General features: G+C 37.5%; 1 protein-coding gene across 1 annotated transcript in view; it reads right to left on the bottom strand.

Moving 5' to 3' along the window:
* itpr3 (inositol 1,4,5-trisphosphate receptor, type 3) overlaps nucleotides 1-24,826 on the bottom strand; it is a 350,279-nt gene that overhangs the window by 101,070 nt on the left and 224,383 nt on the right. The window contains exons 39-46 of the mRNA XM_018091571.2: nucleotides 22,929-23,098; nucleotides 20,402-20,573; nucleotides 16,716-16,900; nucleotides 16,094-16,294; nucleotides 13,315-13,425; nucleotides 12,822-12,917; nucleotides 12,616-12,717; nucleotides 12,185-12,268 (exon numbers count right to left, since the gene is read on the bottom strand). Coding sequence (XP_017947060.1) covers nucleotides 12,185-12,268; nucleotides 12,616-12,717; nucleotides 12,822-12,917; nucleotides 13,315-13,425; nucleotides 16,094-16,294; nucleotides 16,716-16,900; nucleotides 20,402-20,573; nucleotides 22,929-23,098 — 1,121 coding nt within the window. The remainder of the gene's footprint in view (nucleotides 1-12,184; nucleotides 12,269-12,615; nucleotides 12,718-12,821; nucleotides 12,918-13,314; nucleotides 13,426-16,093; nucleotides 16,295-16,715; nucleotides 16,901-20,401; nucleotides 20,574-22,928; nucleotides 23,099-24,826) is intronic.

Here is a 24,826-nt window from a genome sequence, read left to right as displayed (position 1 = left end):
GCAGAAGGGGATAAAGCCCTTCAAACTAAAGCATTCACATGGGCTGGTTTAAAGGAATAATGTCTCAAACATTTGAGGAAATGATACAAGCTGCTCATTCCACATTTCCTATGAGTTTGTCTGAGCCCTCTGCATTTGACCAAGATGATACTGTGGTTGTGCTTAATTCTGATTCTTCCTCTTCTGCCCCAGAGAACCAGGAAAAAGATGATTCTTACTTGTTTCCTGTTGAGAGAATTTCCAAACTTATTAAGGCAGTTATGAATAAGAAGTTATGAATAAAGAAGAGGATAAATCTGTTTCGGGAAGTTCTGAGAATTTTCCTTTTTTTCATCAAAAGAAACCTAAAAGTTTTTCATTTAATCCCCGTAAAAGAATTATTCTTTCAAGAGTGGAAAAATCCAGGGAAAAAGCCTGAACTTTCTAAAATATTTAAGACTATGTTTCCTTTAGAGGATAATGATGTTAAAGGAACAGTAACACTAAAAAATAAAAATGTTTTAAAATAATTAAAATATAATGTACTGTTGCCCTGCACTGGTAAAAGTTGTGTGTTTGCTTCAGAAAGACTACTATAGTTAATAGAAATAGCTGTTGTGTAGCCATGGGGGCAGCCATTTAAATTGAAAAAAGGAGAAAAGGCACAGGTTACATAAGAAGATAACAGATAACTGTGTAGAATACAATGGGAATCTATGCTACTTATCTGTTATCTGCTTAGTAACCTGTGCCTTTTCTCCTTTTTTCAATTTAAATGGCTGCCCCCATGGCTACACAGCAGGGTATTTATATAAACTGTAGTAGTGTTTATGAAGCAAACACATAACTTTTACCAGTGCAGAGCAATAGTACAAAATATATTAATTATTTTTATACACTTTCATTTTTTGGTGTTACTGTTCCTTTAAATATTGGGTTGAACCACCTAAAGTGCATATTCGAGTGGCTTGTCTTTCAAACAGAACTACTATTCCTGTTGAAGATGGCTCAGGGATTAAAGACCCATTAGATTGTTGTGCTGAGGGTGAACTAAGAAGACTTTACATGGCAGGTTCTGCTATTTTAAAACCGTCCCTGGCTTCTTTATCAGTATCAAGAGCTCTCAAATGCTGAGGAAGATATTGAATGTGGAATTGATAGAGACACTCTTCTTGATATGATGTCTTCTATTAAACTGGTCTCTGACTTTGTGATGCTTTATTGGAAATTCTGAAGCTGTCAAGCCGTACTATGGCTCTATCATCAGCTGGTCAGCGGGCTTTGTGGTTAAAGGCTTGGTCAAAGGACCTTGCCTCTAAGAACTCTCTTTGCAATCTGCCTTGTGAACCTGGGAAACTCTTTGGTTCAGGCTTGGAAAAAATTATTAAATATATGGCTCCTGGCAAAGGTAAAACACTTCCACAAGGCAAGACTAAATCTTCTAAAAAATCTTCCTTTTGTCCTTATACAAAAGAAGATCTCCTTCAAACAACAGATATAGATCAAGACGCAGATTCCAAGACAGAGAGCCTGACAGGCCTACTAGACAGTCTAGACCCCCTGGATCTAGAAACAATTCTTTCACACCCAAACAGGTAAGAAACAAGATTTCTGACTAGTGATGAGCGAATCTGTCCCATTTCGCTTAGCCATAAAATTTGCAAAACGGCAAAAAAATTTGCGAAACGGCGGAAAATTCTCGAAACACATTTGTCGGCCATTTTTTGTAGCCTGCTTCTATTTTTTGTCACCCCCACCTCTTTTGATGTGACCGCGCCCAATTTGACGCGCAACAAAAAAAATTTCCATGCAACAAATTTTTCTGCAGCAAATTTTCACTGAAGTTTCGCCAATGGCAAAATCAGAAATATTATGATCCATCCCTTAATTTCATTTCATCAAGCAATGAAGTTGTTAGGTCTCATGACAGCATCGATAGATACAGTTCCATGGGCAAAGGCCCAAATCAGGGATCTTCAGTCAGAGATCTTATCCAAGTGGAACAAGCAGATCATCTCCTTGGATCACACACTCCGGATATCCAAGGAGACAAGATTATCGCTACGCTGGTGGTTGCATCCTCAGAATTTGCTGAAGGGTTCTTCTTTTTTTCGGAAGATTCCTCATCTGGTGATCACAACAGATGCCTCATTAACAAGTTGGGGTGCTCACCTTCAGACATGCAGTACACAAGGTCTGTGGCCCATGAGGGCCATGCAAGCTCTCCTGGTCTTTCATCACCAAATCCTGGGCACTCGCAGGCACAGTCCAATATTTCTGGATGCGATGTCAATAACTTGGTCTTCCAAACTAGCATATATTTATCCTCCAACTCCCATGATTCCTCAAGCAATTCAAAAAATAAAGCAGGATTGGGCTTCAGTGATTGCCATTCTACCATTCTGGCCAAGGAGAATCTGGTTTCCAGACCTTCTCAAACTTTCCCAGGGCAATTTCTGGATTCTACCGCAGAAGAAAGATCTACGCTATCAGAATCAGGTGTTCTGTCAAGAACTATCCAGACTGAAGCTGACAGCTTGGAGGCTGATTCCCTCAGTGAGCTGGGGGGGGGGGGGGTGTAAAGTCATAGGACTATATTTGTATTACCCTTTTTTTTTTTTTTAACCACACAGTATCCTTTTTGCTGACTATTCATAGTTAATTAAGGTGGTGTGTTTGCCAAGAGCCATGCTACGAGAGCCATCTTTACTTCATGGGTGGAAAAAGCAGCAGTGTCACCAGCTGAAATATGTAGAGCTGTTACATGGAGCAACCTCCATACTTTTGCCAAGCATTATCGGTTGTATGTATAAGCCTCACAGGAAGTCCTTGAAGCAGTCTTCCAGTAATTGACTCTTCTCCCTCCCCTTCTGTGCTTCTAGCTATATAAATCACTTGTGCTGCCTGAGGACATAAAGGGAAAGACAAAATTTAATTCTTACCTGTAGGTAATTTTCTTTTCCTTTAGTCCGAAGGCAGCACAGGTTTCCCTCCCTAATAAAGATTGTTGCATTGAGGTGGTGTCTTTATTGCTAGTCATTATGCAACTTGCTGGTAAGGGGGGGGGGGACTTATAGAGGAGGTTCTGGCTGTTAACTATTTTTTCCCTTCCTGTCCAAACAGCAGGACATGTGCTATAAATCACTTGTTCTGCCTTCGGACTAAAGGAAAAGAGAATTACCTACAGGTAAGATTTAAATTTTCTCTATTTCTGCCCATCAGTTTGCTGTTAACTCATTACCAGTTTTCTGTATATATGTCAACAGCATTAATCTGTAAATCGTTGTGCCTACTACCCACCTCTGCACAACCTCAGAAGCCTCAGAGCAAAATCAAAAATAAAAAAAAAATATACGTTGTTAAGGAAAAAATGGTTTTATTTCTTTGTCTATATTTTAATAAATTATTTTTAACATTTGAAATAAAATTTGATTTTAATAAAGGCGTGCCAAAAAATTGTGTTCTGCAAAAATAAAACTGAAAATTTCACCTTTTATACATATCTACCTTCGCATAGCTTAAAAGGTAGGTCCTTATGTAACATTGTCATAACGCCTGTAGCTTTTTTCAGCGGATTATTACTATAGAAGATCTGAGGGTAGTGTTTTAAGGAAATTTAGGGGTTTGGTTTAAAAATGTGTCTCTTGAACTAGAAATATTTTTGCATTTATCTTTTTACACTTAGAAAAGATTTGGGATCTCTTAAGCTTTTTATAGGTAAAGAAGTTTTAATATGCCTCAACTTTATCAATAGAAAGCTCTTATTGCAGTGGTTATCTTTACTCAGTTTCCACTGCAGACCACACATTATGTGATGCACACCATGTAGTTAGGTTGGAATACCTTTTAATTTTAAATGGCATATTTAAATATTGTTGAATGGCTCTGCTTGTCTTATCTGGTTTGAGACAATGGGGCACATTTACTAATCCATGAACGCTCCAAATGTTTCGATCAGCGTATTTTCTGTGACTTTTTCGCACCTACGCAACTTTTTCATATTTTTCGTGCCTTTTCCTACTCTGCGACAAAACCGTATTGTCGCGCAGAGTACAAAAGTTTCGGATTCATTCAAGCTTCGGTATCGTGACTTTACTTGGGCCAGGTTGGAGCTGCACAGTGCCATTGATTCCTATGGGAGGATTCCAAAATCATGCACAGAAGGATCAAAGTCGGAAAGGTTTTCCGGCATTTTACGATCATTCAGATGCGAAAATTTTGTGACTTTTGGATCACCAATACGATATTATCGTGAATAATACGATTTTTTCTTAAGCATATTCGTGATATTTGCGATCTTAAGAAATTATCGTATCCAATGCGAATTTATCCCATGTAGGCCATTCATGGTGAGGTCAGTCTGTCTCTCTAAGCTCTTCCTTTGGGGGTTTGCTTTGTAAGTTTGTGTGAAGACTTTGGGGAACAGTGATCACAACATGGTCTCCTTTGAGATAATGCTGCAGAGACAGCTCTATAAGGGAGTAAATAAAACACTCAATTTTAGACGTGCACACTTTGCCAGTATAAGGGCATCTCTGCAATGTGTCAACTGGGAAAGGCTTTTCATAGGGTTAGACACAGAAGGAAAATGGAACATCTTTAAAACGTTGCTTTGCAGGTATACACAACAGTATATTCCCCTTGTAAGCAAGAAGAGGCATCGCAAAGCAAAACCTTTATGGCTGAATAAAAGTGTTAGTGTCGAGGTTGGTAAGAAAAAACGTGCTTTTAAAGCATTCAAGTTAGCTGGGACAGCAGAAACTTTCATCAGGTACAAGGAAGCAAATAAAGCATGCAAAAAAGCTGTCAGGCAAGCTAAAATAGAGATGGAAAGGGATATTGCAGCTAGGAGTAAAAAGAATCCAAAATTATTTTTTAATTATGTGAATAGTAAAAAAATGAAGCAAGAAGGGGTGGGAACCTTATTATCACGGGGGGGTAAGTTGGTTGATGAGAATGGGGAAAAAGCAGAAATTGTGAACTCTTATTTTTCATCTGTCTATACATCTGAGGAGCCAGGTAATGAAGGCTTCCCTTTTAATATGCCCAGTTCTAGTAATTTAGCTACTGACACATGGGTCACTCGGGAGGAAATTCAAAAGAGACTTGAACATGTAAAGGTAAACAAAGGTCCAGGACCGGATGGGATTCATCCCAGGGTATTAAATGAGCTGAGCGCTGTGATTGCCAAACCTCTTCACTTAATTTTTCAGGATTCGTTGAGGTCTGGCATGGTGCAGAGAGACTGGTGGATGTGGTGCCGTTATTTAAAAAGGGATCCCGTTCTCAGCCTGAAAACTATAGGCCTGTTAGTCTAACATCGGTAGTAGGAAAACTTTTGGAAGGGGTAATAAGGGATATGGTACTTGAATACATTGCAGTTCACAATACTATTAGTTTGTGCCAGCATGGTTTTATGCGTAACAGATCTTGCCAGACTAATTTAGTCGCCTTTTATGAGGAGGTGAGTAGGAACCTCGATGCTGGAATGGCAGTTGATGTCATCTACTTGGACTTTGCTAAAGCGTTTGATACAGTACCTCACAGAAGGTTAATAATCAAATTAAGGAATATTGGCCTAAAACATATTTGTAATTGGATAGAGAACTGGCTGAATGATAGATTACAAAGAGTGGTGGTAAATGGAACATTTTCTAATTGGACCAGTGTGGTTAGTGGAGTACCACAGGGGTCAGTCCTTGGTCCTTTGCTTTTTAACTTGTTTATTAATGACCTGGAGGTGTGCATAGACAGTACTGTTTCTATTTTTGCTGATGACACAAAATTGTGCAAAACTATAAGTTCCATGCAGGATGCTGCCGCTTTGCAGAGCGATTTGACAAAATTGGGAAACTGGGCAGCAAACTGGAAAATGAGGTTCAATGTTGATAAGTGCAAAGTTATGCATTTTGGTAGAAATAATATAAACGCAAACTATCTACTGAATGGTAGTGTGTTGGGGGTTTCCTTAATGGAGAAGGATCTAGGGGTTTTTGTAGATAACAAGTTGTCTAATTCCAGGCAGTGTCATTCTGTGGCTACTAAAGCAAATAAAGTGCTGTCTTGTATAAAAAAGGGCATTGACTCAAGGGATGAGAACATAATTTTGCCTCTTTATAGGTCCCTGGTAAGGCCTCACCTTGAGTATGCAGTGCAGTTTTGGGCTCCAGTCCTTAAGAAGGATATTAATGAGCTGGAGAGAGTGCAGAGACGTGCAACTAAACTGGTTAAGGAGATGGAAGATTTAAACTATGAGGTTAGACTGTCGAGGTTTGGGTTGTTTTCTCTGGAAAAGAGGCGCTTGCAAGGGGACATGATTACTCTGTACAAGTACATTAGAGGGGATTATAGGCAGATGGGGGATGTTCTTTTTTCCCATAAAAACAATCAACACACCAGAGGTCACCCCTTTAAATTTGAGGAACGGAGCAGCGTAGGTGGTTTTTCACGGTGAGGGCAGTGAGGTTGTGGAATGCCCTTCATAGAGATGTGGCAATGGCAGATTCTGTTAATGCCTATAAGAGGGGCCTGGATGAGTTCTTGAACAATCAGAATATCCTAGGCTATTGTGATACTAATATCTACAGTTAGTATTAGTGGTTGTATATATAGTTTATGTATGTGAGTGCATACATTGGTAGGTGTGGGTTGTGTGTGCAGGGTTTACTTGGATGGGTTGAACTTGATGGACTCTGGTCTTTTTTCAACCCTATGTAACTATGTAACTATGACTTGTCTCCATTCCCCTTGAGCTATAAAATCCATATCCAGTATATCGGTCCCCATTATCTGCCAGCTGAGCAGTTCCATCTGTGAGAGATGTAATTTCTGTAAAAAGGTTTCAGTATCCTTGGGAGATCTGACACCTTCTCTATTGGTTATGACTGAGAAGAAGAAGCCCCATCTATATTGGATATTTTTTTCTCTTAATATATTCGTTAGTGGTTTTAGAGGGTTTTTTTTTTTGATCAGCGCAGACATGGAAATGTCCTGAAAAAGTTTTACTGCAGATTCTTCATATGTTCGATTGCTAACTTCTTTAGCCTTCTGTATAATTTCTTTTTTTAGGGCAAAGCTATTTAGACAGCAGAGAATGTCCCTAGGAGTGTTCCCTAGGAGCTGCCTTAGGTTTCTGAACCCTATGGGCTCTTTCTATATCAATACTTGTTGTTGGGTCTCTATTAAGTATACTATTGAAGATCTGTAGCAATCTGCCTTTGCATTTCTGACATTAAAAGGTTGTGCTTTTTGATTTGAAATCAACTTACTTTGGTTAGTCTATAAATTGTCAGCCCTGACTGAAGTGAAATTAAGTCCTTTTTTATTTTCTGCTGCTTCTCTTTGATAGTAGACATTACTTTATGCAGCATATTTTTAATATCTGCCTTGAGAGTTAAGTATGGAGATCTGACTCATCCTCCATATCGCTTCCTGCTCTGATAACTTTTGGAGTGTATCTGTTCATTCAGATATAGGCACCATCTAGGATTGCAAGCATTGTATCTTTTTCTTAAGAAAATAGTGGTGCAAGCTCGGCTTGTGCAAGTGTTTGTCATTTCTCCAGTTGCTTTTCCTCTCTCTGGTTTATGTTTTTGAGATTTACCCATCTCTGGTTTCTTTCTACAGTTGCCCGAACTAGAAGACTGGCCCAGAGCTCTGCTCTCATGTGTCCATCCTGCACACAGGCAAGCCACGCTTTCCCCCATAAATTCCCAATTTTATGTACTGTGTTTGCCATGGACGTAAGTAAAGTAAGATTATTTCTAAACTTAGAAAAACTATAGCCATGGCAAAGATAACAGTGAAAAGGGGGCAACCTTGGTGGGTTGCATTTGTGATTTGAAATATACCTGAGAGATATCCTGTTTACTTGTGCTGCCGGTGTAGTACAGAGGGCTGTAATTGTTGCTATAAGAAGGTCTGGGACTATCTGAATAAAGCCCCAGTATATACGATCAAACACCTTCTGTGCATCCAAAGAGAGGAGCAGAGAAGCCATTGATGCATTTACCGGGTCCGATCATATGCTTGTCTATGCTTAAAGGAGAAGGAAAGGCTAATAAAGAGTTAATCTCAAGCTGCAGGCATACCTTCAGTTCTCTCAATAGTGCTCTTAAGTCTCCCCATATTTCACCTGTTCAGATGATCAGAAGCCAAACAGGAAGAAAAAACCCTGAGCTGTGTAGAGAAAGACTATGAGGAAGCTTCCTGCTGATAGGCTCAGATCCACATCCCTAAGGGGGGGGGGGAGTGAGTTCTTAGCATTCTTGAGGGAGGGGGAGCAGAAGAGGGGAGAGAGCTGCATGTCTCTGGCACAGGAAAACAGACACAACAAATCTTTTGACAGAGAATTCAGTGCAGCGTTTCTGTGAGTGCTTATGGCTGTATTTACATAGACCTTTCTGATAAAGCTTACTCAGTTTTTACCTTTCTTTCTCCTTTAAGACAAACAATTTAATCACTATGTATGAGATTAAGTAGTATGTCTTGTAATCTTTGAGTCAAGACCTTTGCATTTATTTTGAGATCAGCGTTTAAAAGAGATATAGGTCTGTAATTTTGGCATAAGGCCGGATCTTTCCTAGGTTTAGGGATAGTGGTGCTTGTAAAAAGTAACATTGCTTTGGCAAATGTGCCTGTTGTAGCAATTTCATTAAATAGTTTTGTAAGGCAGTGTAGAATGGAGATGTTTTGTAGTACAATTCAGAAAATTTATCAGGCCTTTCCAAAAAAGAAATCCAGGGGATTTCTTAAAAGTGAAAGATTTGATGGCTGTTCTATCTCTTTTGCTGAAACATGAGAATTTAGTTTATCTCTGTAAATATAGGGGATTTTAAAAGAAGAAAGAAATTGATCTATATATTTTGCAGTGAGATGACTTAAGGTGCTATCATTTTGTAGGTTGTACAGTAAGTGAGGAAATACAGGGTTATGGGCAATATCTCTAAGTACAAGTTGATCCAGGGACTGGGCTGATTGCCATCTTGGAGTCAGGAAGGAATTTTTTCCCCCTCTGAGGCAAATTAAAGAGGCTTCAGATGGGGTTTTTTGCCTTCCTCTGGATCAACTAGAGGTTAGGTTATATACAGGCGTTAAGGTTGAACTTTATGGACATGTGTCTTTTTTCAACCTAACTTACTATGTTACTATGTATGTTATGTGTCCCCAAGAGCAGAGGTTTCAGTGAAAAATCCATACTTAATACAATATATAAAATATAAAAAGGAGGTTAGAGAAGTCAGAAGAGAATAGTGAATAAAAAATATAAATTGAGAATAAGAGAAAAATGCAGTGAAAAGATCCTCCAGACATTGGTAGTAGTGAAAAACACCCTAGTAATTGAACCCAAATTTCAACTTATATATATATATATTATATTTGAAGTGCAACACTGCCTTAGTAACATGCTGGGCACTGCCACCTGAGGCAAGTTTTTTAACTCATGGCAGCAGCGCTTCTAATCATATTAGAAAAATACTACCAATGATTAGTCCAAAACTGTGGAGAGAGGTGGTTGCGAGATTCAAAGAGTTTAGGCCCAAAAATCTACCATAGGCTAGAACAGGGATCCCTAACCTTTTATACCCGTGAGTCACATTTAAACAGAAAAAGTGTTGGGGAGCAACACAAGCATGAAAAATGTTCCGGGGGGGCAATAAGAGCTATAACTGGATTGAAATTCGTTTTCTAAAAGCGCAGATTTTTTTGCATTTAATTTTAAAATTTCATATGGGGATAGCCATGTTCGTCATTCCCCAGGTTGCTACAGCCATGTGACTTGTGCTCAAATAAACTTCAGTCACACTTTACTGCTGAGCTAAAGTTGGAGAGATATCACCCCCTTCCTTTACCCCCCCCCCAGCAGCTAATCAGCAGAACAATGGGAAGGTAGCAAGATAGCAGATCCCAGTAGATATTAGAATGGCACTCAATAGTGAGAAATCCAAGTGCGACTTGGGACTCCTACAGTCACATAGGAGTAGGAGAATACAATAGGTTATCCGAAAGCAGTAAAAAATACATTTGCTGGTTCAAAAATAAAACGGTAGAGTGAATTATTTGTATGTATGTATGTATGTATGTATAACTTTACAATCTTACAGAATACAAAATTACACACAGGGAAGACAAGTGATATAATAAATAAATATATATATATATATATATATATATATATATATATATATATATATATATATAAGAGCACAGTTGGTTTTTTTATTTAATAAATTTCTTGCTTTCTAACTAAGTCCCTGTGTGTGCGGCTCACTGTCTTGCTATATATATATATATATATATATATATATAACTACCGTATATACTCGAGTATAAGCCGAGTTTTCCAGCACTCAAAATGTGCTAAAAAAGGAATCCTCGGCTTATACTCGAGGCAAGTAGGCACTTACATGTCAGAGCGTTGAGCACTGAGCAGGCACACACACCCCCCTTGCGACTAGGCGAGTCAAGCCGAAGCAAGAATGAACGCTCGCACATCGGCCGCCCCCCCTGCGATGCGCCAGGCTGAACCGAGAATGTACACATGGCACGTTGGGCGGACAACCACCCCCGCCCGCCCCCCGCGTGCGATGCGCCGGCCCGGGACGAGAACGTATGCTCGGCATGTCGCCCGCACCCCCCCGTGTGATGCAGGGCCCCGAACCGAGAATGTGCGCACGGTCACCCCTACCCCCCCCGCCCGCCGATGCCCCGAGCTGAAAGGCGAGTGAATACACATGGCACCCCGTGCGCACCGTTCCATTCCCCGGCTCAAAGAATGAACAGATGGTACATTGTGCGCCTCGGCACCCACGGTCTGTGAACAACCCCAGGGTACGAACGTGTTACCCCAATGGTACAAACGCTATGGCAGACACAAACTTTGTTATGCAGGTAAGAGACAAATACCTGTTATTTTAAGTTTATTGGACTAAAAGCACGATAAATGTATGCTGTATTTCTGACCTCTTCATTTCCCAAAATGGTTGGTCCCTAGAAAGGTACCTCTGCTGTCTGCCCCCATTTTCAGCCATACATATCAGCTAGCTGGCAGCACTGCCAAGTGGGCACAGGCCAGAGTCCCACACCTGAACGTGTTAGGTTGTTAGAGGATGCTGATTGTAGTTCAGTAATGGCTGTAGGAAGGATAAAGGATTGCAAACACACAGCACTGGTCTACATCTGTCCAGTTGATGATGGCCCCTGTGGCTCCATAAAGTAGAGTAAGTCCTGTGCCAAATTGTCAGAGTTACATTAGCAGCTTAATGCTGTTAGATGGCCAGAGAATGTATTCATGTAACAAGCGCCGGTGATTTACACTAATTTGTCCATTTGAGTGTCCTTTTATTAAATAATTTGATTATTGAAACTTAGCAGTAGCGGCTGCATTTCCCACCCTAGGCTTATACTCGAGTCAATACGTTTTTCCAGTTTTCTTAGGTAAAATTAGGTACCTTGGCTTATATTCGGATCGGCTTATACTCGAGTATATACGGTAAGTCCCTGTGTGTGCGGCTCACTGTCTTGCTATATATATATATATATATATATATATATATATATATATATATATATATATATATATATATAGAAAAAGGCTGAGGCACACACTTATAGGGATTACAACCTGGGTGCAAATCAGATAAACAATGTAAATATGTAAAAAATGCTAATGCACACCAGGAAAATTTAATCAAAAAAATATACTTATATCTAAATAAAATATGTATCTTTTTTTGATTACATTTTCCTGGTGTGCATCAGCATTTTTTACACACACACATATATATATATTATATATATATATATATATATTGTAAGTGCTATGTGGTATGAGACACAGTAGGAAGGAGGTCCCTGCCCCGTAGAGCTTACAATCTAATTATTTGCTATGTAAACGGTGTAATTTAGAAATAAAAAGTACACCAAAAATCCACAAAAGAATCCCTTTAAGGTTCAGAAAACCTCATTAGATTAATCTATTGCTTAGATAAAACTTTAGAAGATCCTATTGTGTTTTTTAGTGAGTGGCGTTGCTGCTGTAACACTTCTGTGTACCATGTGCTATAGTCACCTACTGTATAACATGTAAGCATATGTTTGTTAAAGTCATTGTTTGATCCAGTAAGATGTACCACATAAAGATTTACCATATTTGTAAAGGAGTAGCAGATATATTTTGACTAAAAATTCTGTTAAATATATTTACCATAGTAGAAATACTTTCTTCTTCTTCCTGAATTCTTTTTACAGGCTTGAGTAGATGTTGTAAATGCTTATTATGACGAGACAGCTTTGAAAACAAAGAAGGAAAAATGTATTCTGCTCAAGTTTATACTGCTGTATAGAAGCTAATTTAGGAGTCAAAGGCTAGGTTCAAGTTAACTGAAGTGGCAAATGTGAAAAAAGAAACTTAAGTCAACTGCAAAAAAAGATATCAATAACAAGTACAATTTTTTTGGTGTATATTGTCAGTTTAATTGAGTTTGTATCTGTACTTTACCATGTTATACCACTTAGATTATAAACTCTAAAGGAAATGCATTTTGTATTTTATATACCATAGAGTACCATTAACATATATGTTGTGGCCCCTGTTAAACTATGAATAAAAACAAGAAAACAGTTGTAGTATCATACCTGCAGTGCCAAGATGTAAATATTATGCCCAACTTCTTGGGGCGACACATCCGAACTGTCTCCTTCTTCCTCTTGCATATAAGCCTTTTTAATTACACTCACCTACAATACATATAGACAAACAAATAAAGACAAATAAAGCATGAGTGATACACACAGAAAAAATGCATTATGCTTTACTAATATTTGTAACTTGTTCCACTAACCAGTTCTTGAGGTCGGAGACTGATAAGAATTCGTTCTGCATTTTCACTGTCATGGCGACTTTCCATAAGAGCAAGAAGCAGCTTGGAAGCATTATCCTTGGCCAAACAAAAGCAAAGTTGTAAAGTAGTAAATTGTAGTAAAGTTTTGTAAAATATAAGAAAATATATAATGGTTTGCAGAAAGCTCTTGAAACCATTACTTTGTTGGGTACGGCTGCAGATTACACATAGTATAAACTATAAAATGAAAACAATAATAACAGATAGTTTGAAACTGAAAAATTGAACTTTATGTGCCCACAAAACCATTAGTTATATAGCATGCCATACAAAGTATACTGATCATTCTTTAAAGATAAAGAATAACTTTATAGTTAAGAAGCGGGTGAATTGATTCTAGCACCTTAAACTACTGTATGTGGAAGTGCAACAGTAGTAAAAAGGCTGAAGTGAAAAGTACTGCACAGACTGGATTTGAAATGACAAATTTTACCTTTAACTGTAACACCAAATCCATTCTATATTTACACAGAGGGCTAATGTCATTCAGAACAAGTGCTGTGATTATATCGATCCCGTTGGATTCATGTGTCACTATGCAGCTCTGTCAAAGAAAGTAATATCTCAAAAAAGAACAAGACTATAGTTTTACAAACACAATATGTCGAAAATTACACCACATAAAGCCATTTTGCTACATTGAAACATTCCACTCAGTTTTGAGTTCCAAATTGTCTTCAGAAGCACAATTAGAACAAAACTGCTAGTCAAAAACACATGCGCCATATCACTGTGCACAATTCCAATTCCATCATTCAAAAGCAGTGGACACACTCTGGAACTATAAATACGTTTTATGGACATAGTCTGGGTTTAGCAGCTGCCATGGGTACACTCCAACTGGAAAGCATAATTCCAGCGGTAAAGTTTTGTAAGGGAGGAACTAGGCTTACTTGTTCCAGTAAAATAACCAGCTTTAAAAAAGGAGCTGAAATGATCTGAAAGCTTGCAGTGATTATCATCTAAGTTAGCCAATAAAGGTATCACATTTACACAGCTGAAAAGTATCACTAATAAAGTTATCACCTTTACACCACTTTTGTTACTCCATATCAAAAAAATTACATTATAATTTACTTTGGAATACCAAATTAAAAGATCACTACTAAAAGCACTTTTTATAATCTTAACTAGCATGTGTTCTGGGTACAAAGACATAATATTACACATAGCGTTGCTTGATAGAGCTAATTTTGAGCACTCCTTCAGAAGATTATTCTTCAAAAAGAATAGGCCTTAGTCAATATAAGGATATGCAAGTCATAATAAAGTGACTTACGTATTTGAACCCTTGCATTTTAAATCCTTGAATAACCTTATATTTCTCAAGTCTAAAACTCATCAGACACGTAGGGCAAGATTAATTAACCTTTATTTATTTATTTTTTGTTTCCCTGAATCTTACTTTCTAGTGCTAAAATAGTGTATTTAAAGAATTACTCAAAAATATACATTTTTCGTAATTTATCAAGTGTACAAATTACGGAAAACACTAATTATTATTATTATTAGTGGGTCCCTGCCCAAAAACACTTACAGTCTATAAGTAGAAGGGGTTGAGACACAAGGTGTGGGAATGGGCAAGATTAGAATTAAAGAAGGTGAGAGATGTTGCACAGGGAATTTCTTTATTGAGGGTAGCTTCTCTAAATAAATGCATTTTAAGAGATTTTTCAAAGAAACAAAGATTGGGAAAAGTTGAACAGCATGCAGGAGAGAATCTCAGAGAATGGGTACAGCGCTTGCACATGCACAAGTTGAGTGAATAAGAAAAAGGGAGTGAATAAGAAATTTGGCAGCATCTTGGGTGATCAATGATTGTATTTTGGAAATATTTTTTAGGTGAATGTGACATGATTTGATAAGTGACTGGATATGAGTGAAAGACAGGTCATAATCGAGGATAACACCAAGGCCTGGGGTGATGGGGTAATAGTGGAATTGTTAACTTTAACAGATACCTCTGAGAGGTTATGGGGAAAGTGAACCAATTCTGTCTTGCAGAGGTTTTATTTAAGGTAGTGTTGAGGCATCCGAGTAGAGATAGCAGACAGGCAGTTAGAGATACAAGTTAAGAGCTCTCTGTTGAGATCAGGAGAGAAGAGAAAGATCTGAGTATTGTCAGCATAGAGGTGGTACTGAAAGCCACATAAATTTATAAGTTTGCCAAGGGAAGAAGTATAGAGAGAAAATAATAAGGGACCCAAGACAGAGCTCTGAGAAACCCCAACAGAAAGTGGTAGGGGAGAAGATGACGATCCATTTTAAGAGACACCCAAAGAACGATTTGTAAGGTAAGATGAAAACCAGGACAAGGCAGTGTCAAAAAGGCCAAGAGAATGGAGGAACTGGAGGAGGAGAGGGTGACAGTGTCAAAAGCAGCTGAAAAATCAAGAACTATTAGTAGTTAGAAGTGGTATTTGGGTTTAGCTGATAAGAGGTCATTAGTTAGTCAGGTTTAAAGCAGTTTCTGTGGACTGTTGTTGTCTAAAACCAGACTGAATGGGATCCAGCAGGTTATTGTAATAGTCTTCTAGACTCCCAAGATCAGAGGTATCAAGAGAGGGTTTTTTTCTGAATGGTGGTGATAAGTGCATGTTTTAGTCACTTATACAAAATATCTAAAAGCTGGCAAGGTCATGCACAAAAATTCTTATTAAAATTAGGATTGTAGGTTTTCGTTTTCTTAATTGCTCCAATTTATTATTTGTTCATGCATTTTATAATTGAATCTTGGAATAAATAAGTCAACATTTGTGCTTTTTAATTTGTGTTTTTTTATGGTAGAAAAATCCACGATTAAAAAAAAAGTCATGTTTTCATTTATATTTTCCTGTCCCAAAAAAGAGTCAGTTTCCACTCATGTCTGTAACAATACAATTAAACATGCAAACTGAAAACAATATGACAACATATTTAAAATTCACCCATTTTATGTTTATAAAAAAATACAGGACCAGTAACACCAAACATTTTAAAATGTCCTATGGTTTCTTTACCGCACATGTACCCAGCTTCAATAGGTGCAAGGGATTTCTGGCACACAGAACAGAATGGCACTGTAGTGCTCACACAAGTACCACTCCTCCCCTCAGTGAATTAACCTATTGTTCTACAGTAAGGTACATTTCTCAGCTCTGCTAAAGGAAAATGCTTGCATTACATTGATTCCTATAAATCACGGTAGTGTCCTCATGATTATTATAATGTACCTGGTTCTCATGGCATGGTCCTTGACAGTACTCAGTAAGTGTTTCCAATGTCTGGATAATGAGTGCAACATTTTTTTCATTAATGTAAAGTCCAAGAAGACCAAGTCCTCCAGTGGTGCTCCCACACATTATGTCAAGGAACTGCAGTGTCTCACACACAAGGTTATAATTTGTTTTATTAGTTTGATTTCGAAGAAAATTCTAAAAAATTGCATTAGAGATTAGGTGAGATTAAAATCAATTTACTAGAAATCAAATAATAAATGAAGTGACTGGATAAATGAAGTAACTGGATAAATCTGTCAAATTAAAACATGTAAACCTGTAGTTTGAATGTAAACTCTACCCATTATAGAAAGTTTCACAGTAATTTTATTATTATGGAACTAACTTTCTCAGTATAATTTCTCAGAAAAATAACATAGTCAACAATGCTAATATTTGGAAGTTTACTACCCAATAGTTGAGCTCATACACTTTAGTGTAATTCTAGATGTACTATTATATATACAGTTGTAACTAATATATATATATATATATAGTTATATGTATTTATATATTTACACAGTCTGAATGTACTGCCAATATTTTGTTTTTTTTTCAATATTGAACATGTTCTTACTTGCAAATCAGAATTATGGTTTTCACAAAGAAGTTGTAGGAATCTAAGAATAGGCTCCATAATAAGAACTGCAGGTCCCACTTCATTACTTTCCCCATTGTCAGCTACATCATGCCCTTTTCTGAAGGATCCTCCAGTAATGGCCCGTGAGGTGGAAGCATGTATCACATATTGGTTGTTTCGACCTTTAAAAAAGAAAAATAATGTATTTTATTCAGGAACTAAAAATGTTTCAGTAGTTATTTATAATGCCTTAGCTTTGCTTTTTGCAGATGCCAGGTAGGGGATCCAGCTCATATCAGCAATATCGGATCCATATTACTGTAAAGGTGTTGTTGAACAGTAGATCTAAACTGGATCAGCAAATTTAGTGGATGAGGTACAGCATTATTTAATATACCATTCCTTTAGCATTTTCTATAAAGCCCATATTTCCTGGCCCTACTTCATATCATAAATAACTGGGATATCCCCATCCCCTGCTCCATCACCTGCTCCTTTTTAACTTTGGGAAAGCATGACATTTGCTGGTTAAGACAAGCAAGCAAGGTTTTTGCTTGCTTGCAGTTTTTACTTTTCCCTATGTATTACTTTATATCCTTGGGATCCTTATTGGTGTTCATCTGGATAATGTACAAAAATGCTGTTCTGGTATTCTTGATTCCACGTGTGCTTTTGACCTGCATTTGGTTGTGTCTCTTGTAATTTTGTGGATGGGGAGGTGGGTGGAAGTTAGTGTACCTCAGTAAGTATTTAGATTGAGGATTAAGTTTGTGGATTGAGCGCAGGTGGTCTCCATTTGCTTTAATTATGTAACATTTATTTGTTTTATTTCAGAATACTTATGGTATTTCTTTAAAATAAAAAAAAGTTGCAATAACCTTAAGTTTAACAGCACCTAAGTGCTGGGAGCTGCCAGGTGAAAGACTGACTTTCATCTCCTAAGGACCCATAAATGGCTGCTTTCTTAACTAATGTCTGTTGGTCTTAGTAATGTTGTTTGTACTTCGATAGGAAACTGACTATAGGATCATGTACACAGAGTGATTGTCAATGGTACATTCTCTACTTGGAGTAGTGTTCTTAGTGGGGTCCTACAGGGTTCTGTACTGAGTGCACTTTTATTTAACTTGTTCATTAATTTCTTAAGGAAGGGTATTATAAGGAATGTATCAGTGTTTGAAGGTGAGACAAAGCTACACAGTGCTATTAATTCCATCCAAGATGTGGCATACTTGCAGCAGGATTTTGACAATCTGGGCAGCTAAGTGGCAGTAGGATTCAAATTTGATAAATGTAAGGTCATGCACCTGGGATGTAATATAAGCGCATGGTGTGTGTATTATGTACCATAAGACCCCATTACATTACGGAGACTCTAGAAAACACATGTATTTTTCAAAAGTACATACTTCAAAATAGGTAAATACTTCTTTTTACTGCAAACTACCAAACTATAAAGCTATGCTAAATGTAGTGGTTTTTGTGAAATTTCTAAAAATCATCACATGCCAAACTTTTCAAACGCACCAATATAAAACATCCTAAATACGAACGTTAGGAGTCTGCTCAGCAATGTGATGCCCAATATGCATAGATTTACCAAACTGTGGTGTACAGATATATAGCAGACAAAATTTCCATGGGCAAAAGCAAGTAACAAAGAACAATGCGGAGTACAATAAAATCACGAAAACCCAAGGAAATCACTAAAATCATTGCTTTTCCACCTAGTGTGATTAGCAGTCAGAATCACAGCTTGAATATCTTACGTTGGACAAATAAATTTTGAGAACAGAAAAAGCAAACAACACCTATGCAGAACTGAAAATGCAATAAAATGGCTAAAAATGCACCAGTCACTAAAAATGTAATATAATCACTGAAATAACACAAAAAGGTATTGCGCAGTGCAGTTTAGCAAAGGCTAAAAACATGCAAAAAACTCACACAATGCAATAAAAAAGCCACACAATTGTGTGTGTCATTGATTGTGTGTACACTTACATGTGTGTTTGTGTGTGCCCCTGGGTGAACGTGTCCCAAGGGCCACTCATTCCCCGCCTCCTTTGTCCCAAACTCAGGAGTGCAGCAGATCGTAGAACCTACATTCTGTGGCACTTAAAGGCTTAAAGTGAGATGCAATGGAGCAGCCCGCTTTAACAAGACATAGAGCAGCCCATCAGGCATTTGCCCAAAAGGGAAGTCAGGAAAGAATTATTCCCTTTTAATGCAAATTGGAAAGGCTTCAGATGGTGTTTTTGCCAACAGTGCCAGGAGGAAAAGCACACTGACTTGGGGATAACATGCAAACTCCTTGCAGGTACAGGTATGGGACCTGTTATCCAGAATGTTCGGGACCTGGGGTTTTCCAGATAAGGCATCTTTCCGTAAATTAGATCTCCATAACTTAAGTCTACTAAGAATCATTTAAATATTGAGTAAACCCAAAAGGCTTGTTTTGCCTCCAATAAAAATTAATTATATCTTAGTTGGGATCCAGTACAAGGTTCTGTTTTATTATTACAGAGAAAAAGGAAATCATTTATAAAAATTAAAATTATTTGCTTATAATGGAGAACTTTCTGGATAATGGGTTACATATGGCTGAAAAAAGACCAGAGTCCATCAAGTTCAACCCTTCCAAGTAAACCCAGCACACACAACCTATACTTACCAATCTATACTATCACATACATAAACTATATATACAACCATTAATACTAACTGTAGATATTAATATCACAATAGCCAGGCCCCTCTTAAAGACATTAACAGAATCTGACATTACCACATCACTGCCCTCACCGTGAAAAACCACCTACTGCTTCAAATGGAAACTTCGTTCCTCTAATCTAAAGGGGTTTCTGGATAAGGGATCCCATACCTGTACTGTAATACCCAAGCTGATACTGATATCAAATGCAGGACCCCAGCACTGCAATGCAGCAATGCTCTGCATGAGTATTTAAATTCTATCGTACCAAATAAATAAATGACACCAGTAGATACATATTTATATTTGAATATTATTAAACTCAGTATTTAACCATTCTTAATGTGTCACATTCGGGGGTTGATTCATAAAATACTGAACATGTGAATGCTGAAGGATTATCTGCACTTCAATATTTTCTTTATCTGTGTCAATTCAACACAGTGGGGCAGAATTACTAATCCACAAATCCGAATCCCGAAAGGGAAAAAATCGTATTGGAAACGAAAACGTATTTGTCCCAATTTTTCGTATTTGTCGAGATGTTTTCATCGGCGACGAAAAAGTTGCGGCGGCATCAAAAACATCGCGGAACATACGAAAAAGTCGCGACGGCGCCGAAAAAGTCGCAACAATATCGATCATTATGAAAAAATGCATTCGGACGCCTTCGGACCGTTCGTGGATTAGTAAATCTCCCCCAGTGTGTTTTTCTGCTTTGAGCTGTAGAATTTCATTCTGCTCTGTGGGGTAATAGTGCTCAGTACTAGCCAGCAGCAGCTATTCAAGTCCTGTCTCCTCAATGTATATCAGATACGGAAAGAAAATATTTCTAGTACTTTTTTTTTCCAAAGCTAAATTGTTAAATCTAAAAAGCTCAGTAAAATGTTATTTACACTTAATAACCACCCCAACCATTTACAATAAATACATTTAATGATTCTTCAGTGAACTCAGTCTTTTATGTTACCTTTGGGGGGATATTCTGCATTTTCATCGTCGGGTTCATGTGCCCCCAAGTCATTCATATTCACAGACATTGTAGATTTTATTTCTTGTTGGGCACATTTCATACGTTCATTCAAAACCTTGAAGAACTTCTCTGATTTATTGTCACCCTTCATTAAATTGTAAAATGAATTCTGTGGATAAACACAAGATTTTAATTTAAGATAAACAGATATATATATTTATAATTAAACTATAGTCTAATTAAGTTTTTTTAAATGAAAAGAATCCTAGTATCAAAGACTCATATTCCTACTAGCATTTTGAACCTAAGAAAAAATGATCCTAGCCAAAAATTGGACAATCCAGTCCATATATCACCTGCCATAGGGCAGGAAATAAGTAGCCCACATTCACCACCAATCTCTAATTGCATGTCTGAAAAATTAGGGTACTGGTAGGGGAAGGGAGAATGTTAATGTGCCTACCCCTCGTGCCCCTTATAAATACAGCACTGCCAAATGCTGGCAGCAATGTATTCATGGCGTAAGTGCAAGTCTAAGCTGGAAGACAGGATCCAAAGCTTACACCATGCCTTCCAGTGCTTTTTCTTTAAATCTGATTTAAATCTTTTTAAACTGCTAGTCATTGCTTTCAGGCAGGATTAGTACAGTAAGAACAATGTCCAAACTATACTTAAAAAGCAATAATTCTGTTTCATGCTTTATTTCTAAGTATCTGATAATGAGGTGATTACAGAAATACTGAACTAAGGAATCTAGGAGGATTCCCAGCAGTTTGATGTTTTCTCCCAAATCCTATCAGCATGGCTTGTCCACAGTTATGGTAGGGGTGAGCGCTAACGTAAACGTAGTAAGCAATCACTTAAAGGTAATAGAAATAAGTTGCTTTACACAGAGGCATTCTCATGGAGAAAATAGGTATATAGCTAGAGCAAGAAATCTGCAAGAAGTAATTAACCATTACTGAATTATTCTTTGGATTGAAGATAGTCCAAGCTTTAGAGAAACATCTGCTCTGTACATTTGGCCACCAATGGGCTCCAGTTAGATCATGTCCCCATTTAACTCAGATTTTCTCCAGCATGTCTTTTTAGTAGGCAAGATTTTTCAAAATACTGTAGTTCCATGTACTGTAACTGTTCTACTATCAAATACATAGTAACATAGTAACATAATAAGTTGGGTTGAAAAAAGACATACGTCCATCAAGTTCAACCATAATGCCTATAAATGCTTCAGAGTTTGTTGTGTCTATTCACCTTGGTACAACAGGCGTCTAACTTGCAAATATTTCTAAAAATCTTTAGATGCATGAAGTATTTCCCCTTCTGTTGTGTGCTAATATTGCTGCTGTGTGTCAATATTGTCAATATTTGGAGTTATCTGTCCCATTTCTTTTTGGAGAAGTCCATTTTATTGCCTGAGCTCTAAATGACTTTTATATGAAATAATAAACAGGTTATGCATATCTGGAATATATACCCCACTGTCCCACAGCCACTGTCTTACACAAATATAAGAAACCATGGAAAGCCTATTTATTTAAAGGGTTGCTACTCACCACACCCAATGGTTTACATAGGTGAAAGTAATGCTACTCAACTGCCAATTCCTATATCAGGGACTTTGAAAAGAAATAAAGGTTTTATATGGACAGTTTGGGGCCCATACTCTTGCTAACACTGATAAACGGGGTGATGTGCCTGAAGATAATCTAATACTGGAACTGATTTGTATTATTCCAATGACAATATTTTATTTAACCTTATGGTGCTTTGGGTGGGATCATTTTGTGAGGTGGTAGATGAGGAGCGGATGCAATATCCAATAGCATCATGTTTTAATGGACATAAAATTAGATCTGCTCAGTTTTTGATGAAAACCAAATGCAAATTACATTACAGAATCACCTGTCAAAACATCCAGTATTTTAGCTCATACTCAAAATAATACTATACTAAAGTTCATAGTCTAATAATAATAATAATAATACTATTTTAACATCTTTACCCCAACAGGTTCAGAACACTTTACAAATCCATTCATGCAACTCTCACAAGTAACACATCTCTATGGGCTGCATGACAGTTTTGTAATCCAATTATAATAACCTCAAAGCATTTACACCACTGTGAGTTTCAGTTCACCTCCCTGAAGAGTTACAATGTACCACTGTGATTGGATTAGTGGAAGAATTTATAAGCCAAGGAATTTCCGCCAGTCAGTTGAACTGGAGTACCTGCTTGGATGAGTAGTAAAATGTCTTTAATGATTACTCAGCAAGTTGCTCTAGATTTACTTAAACTTGATATACCATTGCCTGGATAAATAAAAGCCTTCATAGTCATATGTTGGATTACATTTTGCACATTTTTGTGGGGGGGGGGCGGGGTTTACATGTCCTTTAAATTGAAAGCAAACAAGAGCCTAAATAGGGTATAGTATATATTAATGTAAATCCCAATAAAGACAACTCTTTCAATTCTTCTCTGTATATTAACATAATCCAAAGTTAAGTTTTGGCACCTGTATTTCTGTGTTTCCTCCATCCAGCAATCTGATGGCCAATAAGATACTCTCCTGAAAGATTTTTTCATTCTTTGAGCTCATGATGAGATCAGAAACAAGTTTAGTAGCCCCTTCTCGATCCAGTTTACATTGGATTGAAGCTATCATAGCCCAGTCTTGATCCTGAGCTGTCAGATGAACATGAGTATATTAGAGTGCATATTCACATACCAAACAATAACATAGTCATTAAGTCATTCCACTAAAACCATTTGCTCATATAAATTCTACCTACCCTGTAGGTAGTATCTCCTTAAGAACGAGGACAGTAAATGATTCTTACTGTTTGGGTACTATAGGTGGCTGTAGAGAAATTTGCACCTTTTATTACATAACCCCAATGCACTGTAACATGACAGCCAAGGATACTCTACCATAACCTGTCCTTAACTTGTCTAGCTGTTATGATTCCCTTCTGTATTATCTCAGCTGTCCCCTTCATGAAAGGTTTGGCCAAATCAAAAACTGAAACCCTAATTTGCAAATAAATATTAGGGTAAAGAAGTGTTAATAAGAACTGCATGCTCAGTGCACGGCAAAAAATGATGAAAAGTAGTCATGTGCAAATCTATCCCGTTTCACTTTGCCGAAAAATTAGTTTGAAGCAACTGCAATTTTTTACATGACAAACTTTTTTTTATGTGACTTTTTCTCCCTTGACAAATTTTTGTTAAGCCAATTTTTGCAGCAGTTTTGTGAAAAAAATTGCCAATGGGGAAATGAGGAATTTCACTGCAAATCCATGCTTGGTGAAAAAATGTGCTCATCACTAATAAAAAGTCACTTGATTTTAAGTATTCAAATTCAATTTGGACAGGCACTTGGATGTGGCCAAATCCGAATTCTGCTAAAAAAGCAGAATTCTGGCCAAATACTAAACCGAATCGTAGATTCAGTGCATGCCTAATATATAGTGAATAATGTGCCCGCCTATTGTAACATTTCAGTATATTACAAGTCACTGAGAAGTTCCATGGTGGCATAAAAGCACAAGGACAGAAGCTGAGAACTCCATGGTGACTTCTAATATGCTCATATTTTACAACAGAAGTGTCACTTTATTATGTTAATGCTGCTTAACACTTTATTAGGCTGATGTTGCCTAGCACTGAACACTTTACAGCACTTTTCAGCACTTTCACTTGCTTTATGGCTTCAGCCACTTTATGGCAGTACACTGTGACAGTGTCGCAGTACACTTCCTATTGATTTACTGGTTTTTGGTGATTTAAAGATGTGTGTTACAAGGCATGGATGCCCTGAGAAAGGTCCCGATGGGGACCGAAACGTTACGTCGGCTGTTTATGCTACTTTGAATTTATGTTTTGATTTTTCACAAGAAATCCCGGAGTTGCTGGTCTTTTTTATACTATTGGAACCCTTTACCGAGCACCCGAGGTATGTTATGTAGCGGTGTGCCATCCTTTGTGTGGAATAAAGACTGACTTTTTACTTTTATCCTTGTGGTGCTCCGCAATCCTTTTTTGTACCAACATGTAGCATTTACTAGTTGCTTGTTTAAAAGCAAACTTTTTTTGGTGCTATGGGTTACTACAAATGAACAAACTTAGGGGCCAATTCACTAAAGGTCACTAAAAGGACACTTGTCCGAATTAAGAAGCAATGTCCTTGTTGTTATTTATCTCGCGATGACAGTTTTTTAAGCAATATTTTAAACCATGCAATATATTTATGCGTTATTTCGTATTAGCGCACGCTATTATGCATGTAACCATTACTTTCTGAAAACTACCGTTCTGAAAATTACAATTTCCCTAAAAACACAAGCATGCATCACTCTAGGAAGATCACATGCTTGAAAAAATCCAACTGCAAACTCCATTTTGTCACCACAG

This window comes from Xenopus tropicalis, chromosome 2 (genome assembly GCF_000004195.4).
Source record: "Xenopus tropicalis strain Nigerian chromosome 2, UCB_Xtro_10.0, whole genome shotgun sequence".
NCBI lineage: Eukaryota > Metazoa > Chordata > Amphibia > Anura > Pipidae > Xenopus > Xenopus tropicalis.
This window is presented reverse-complemented; position numbering and strand designations above follow the sequence as displayed.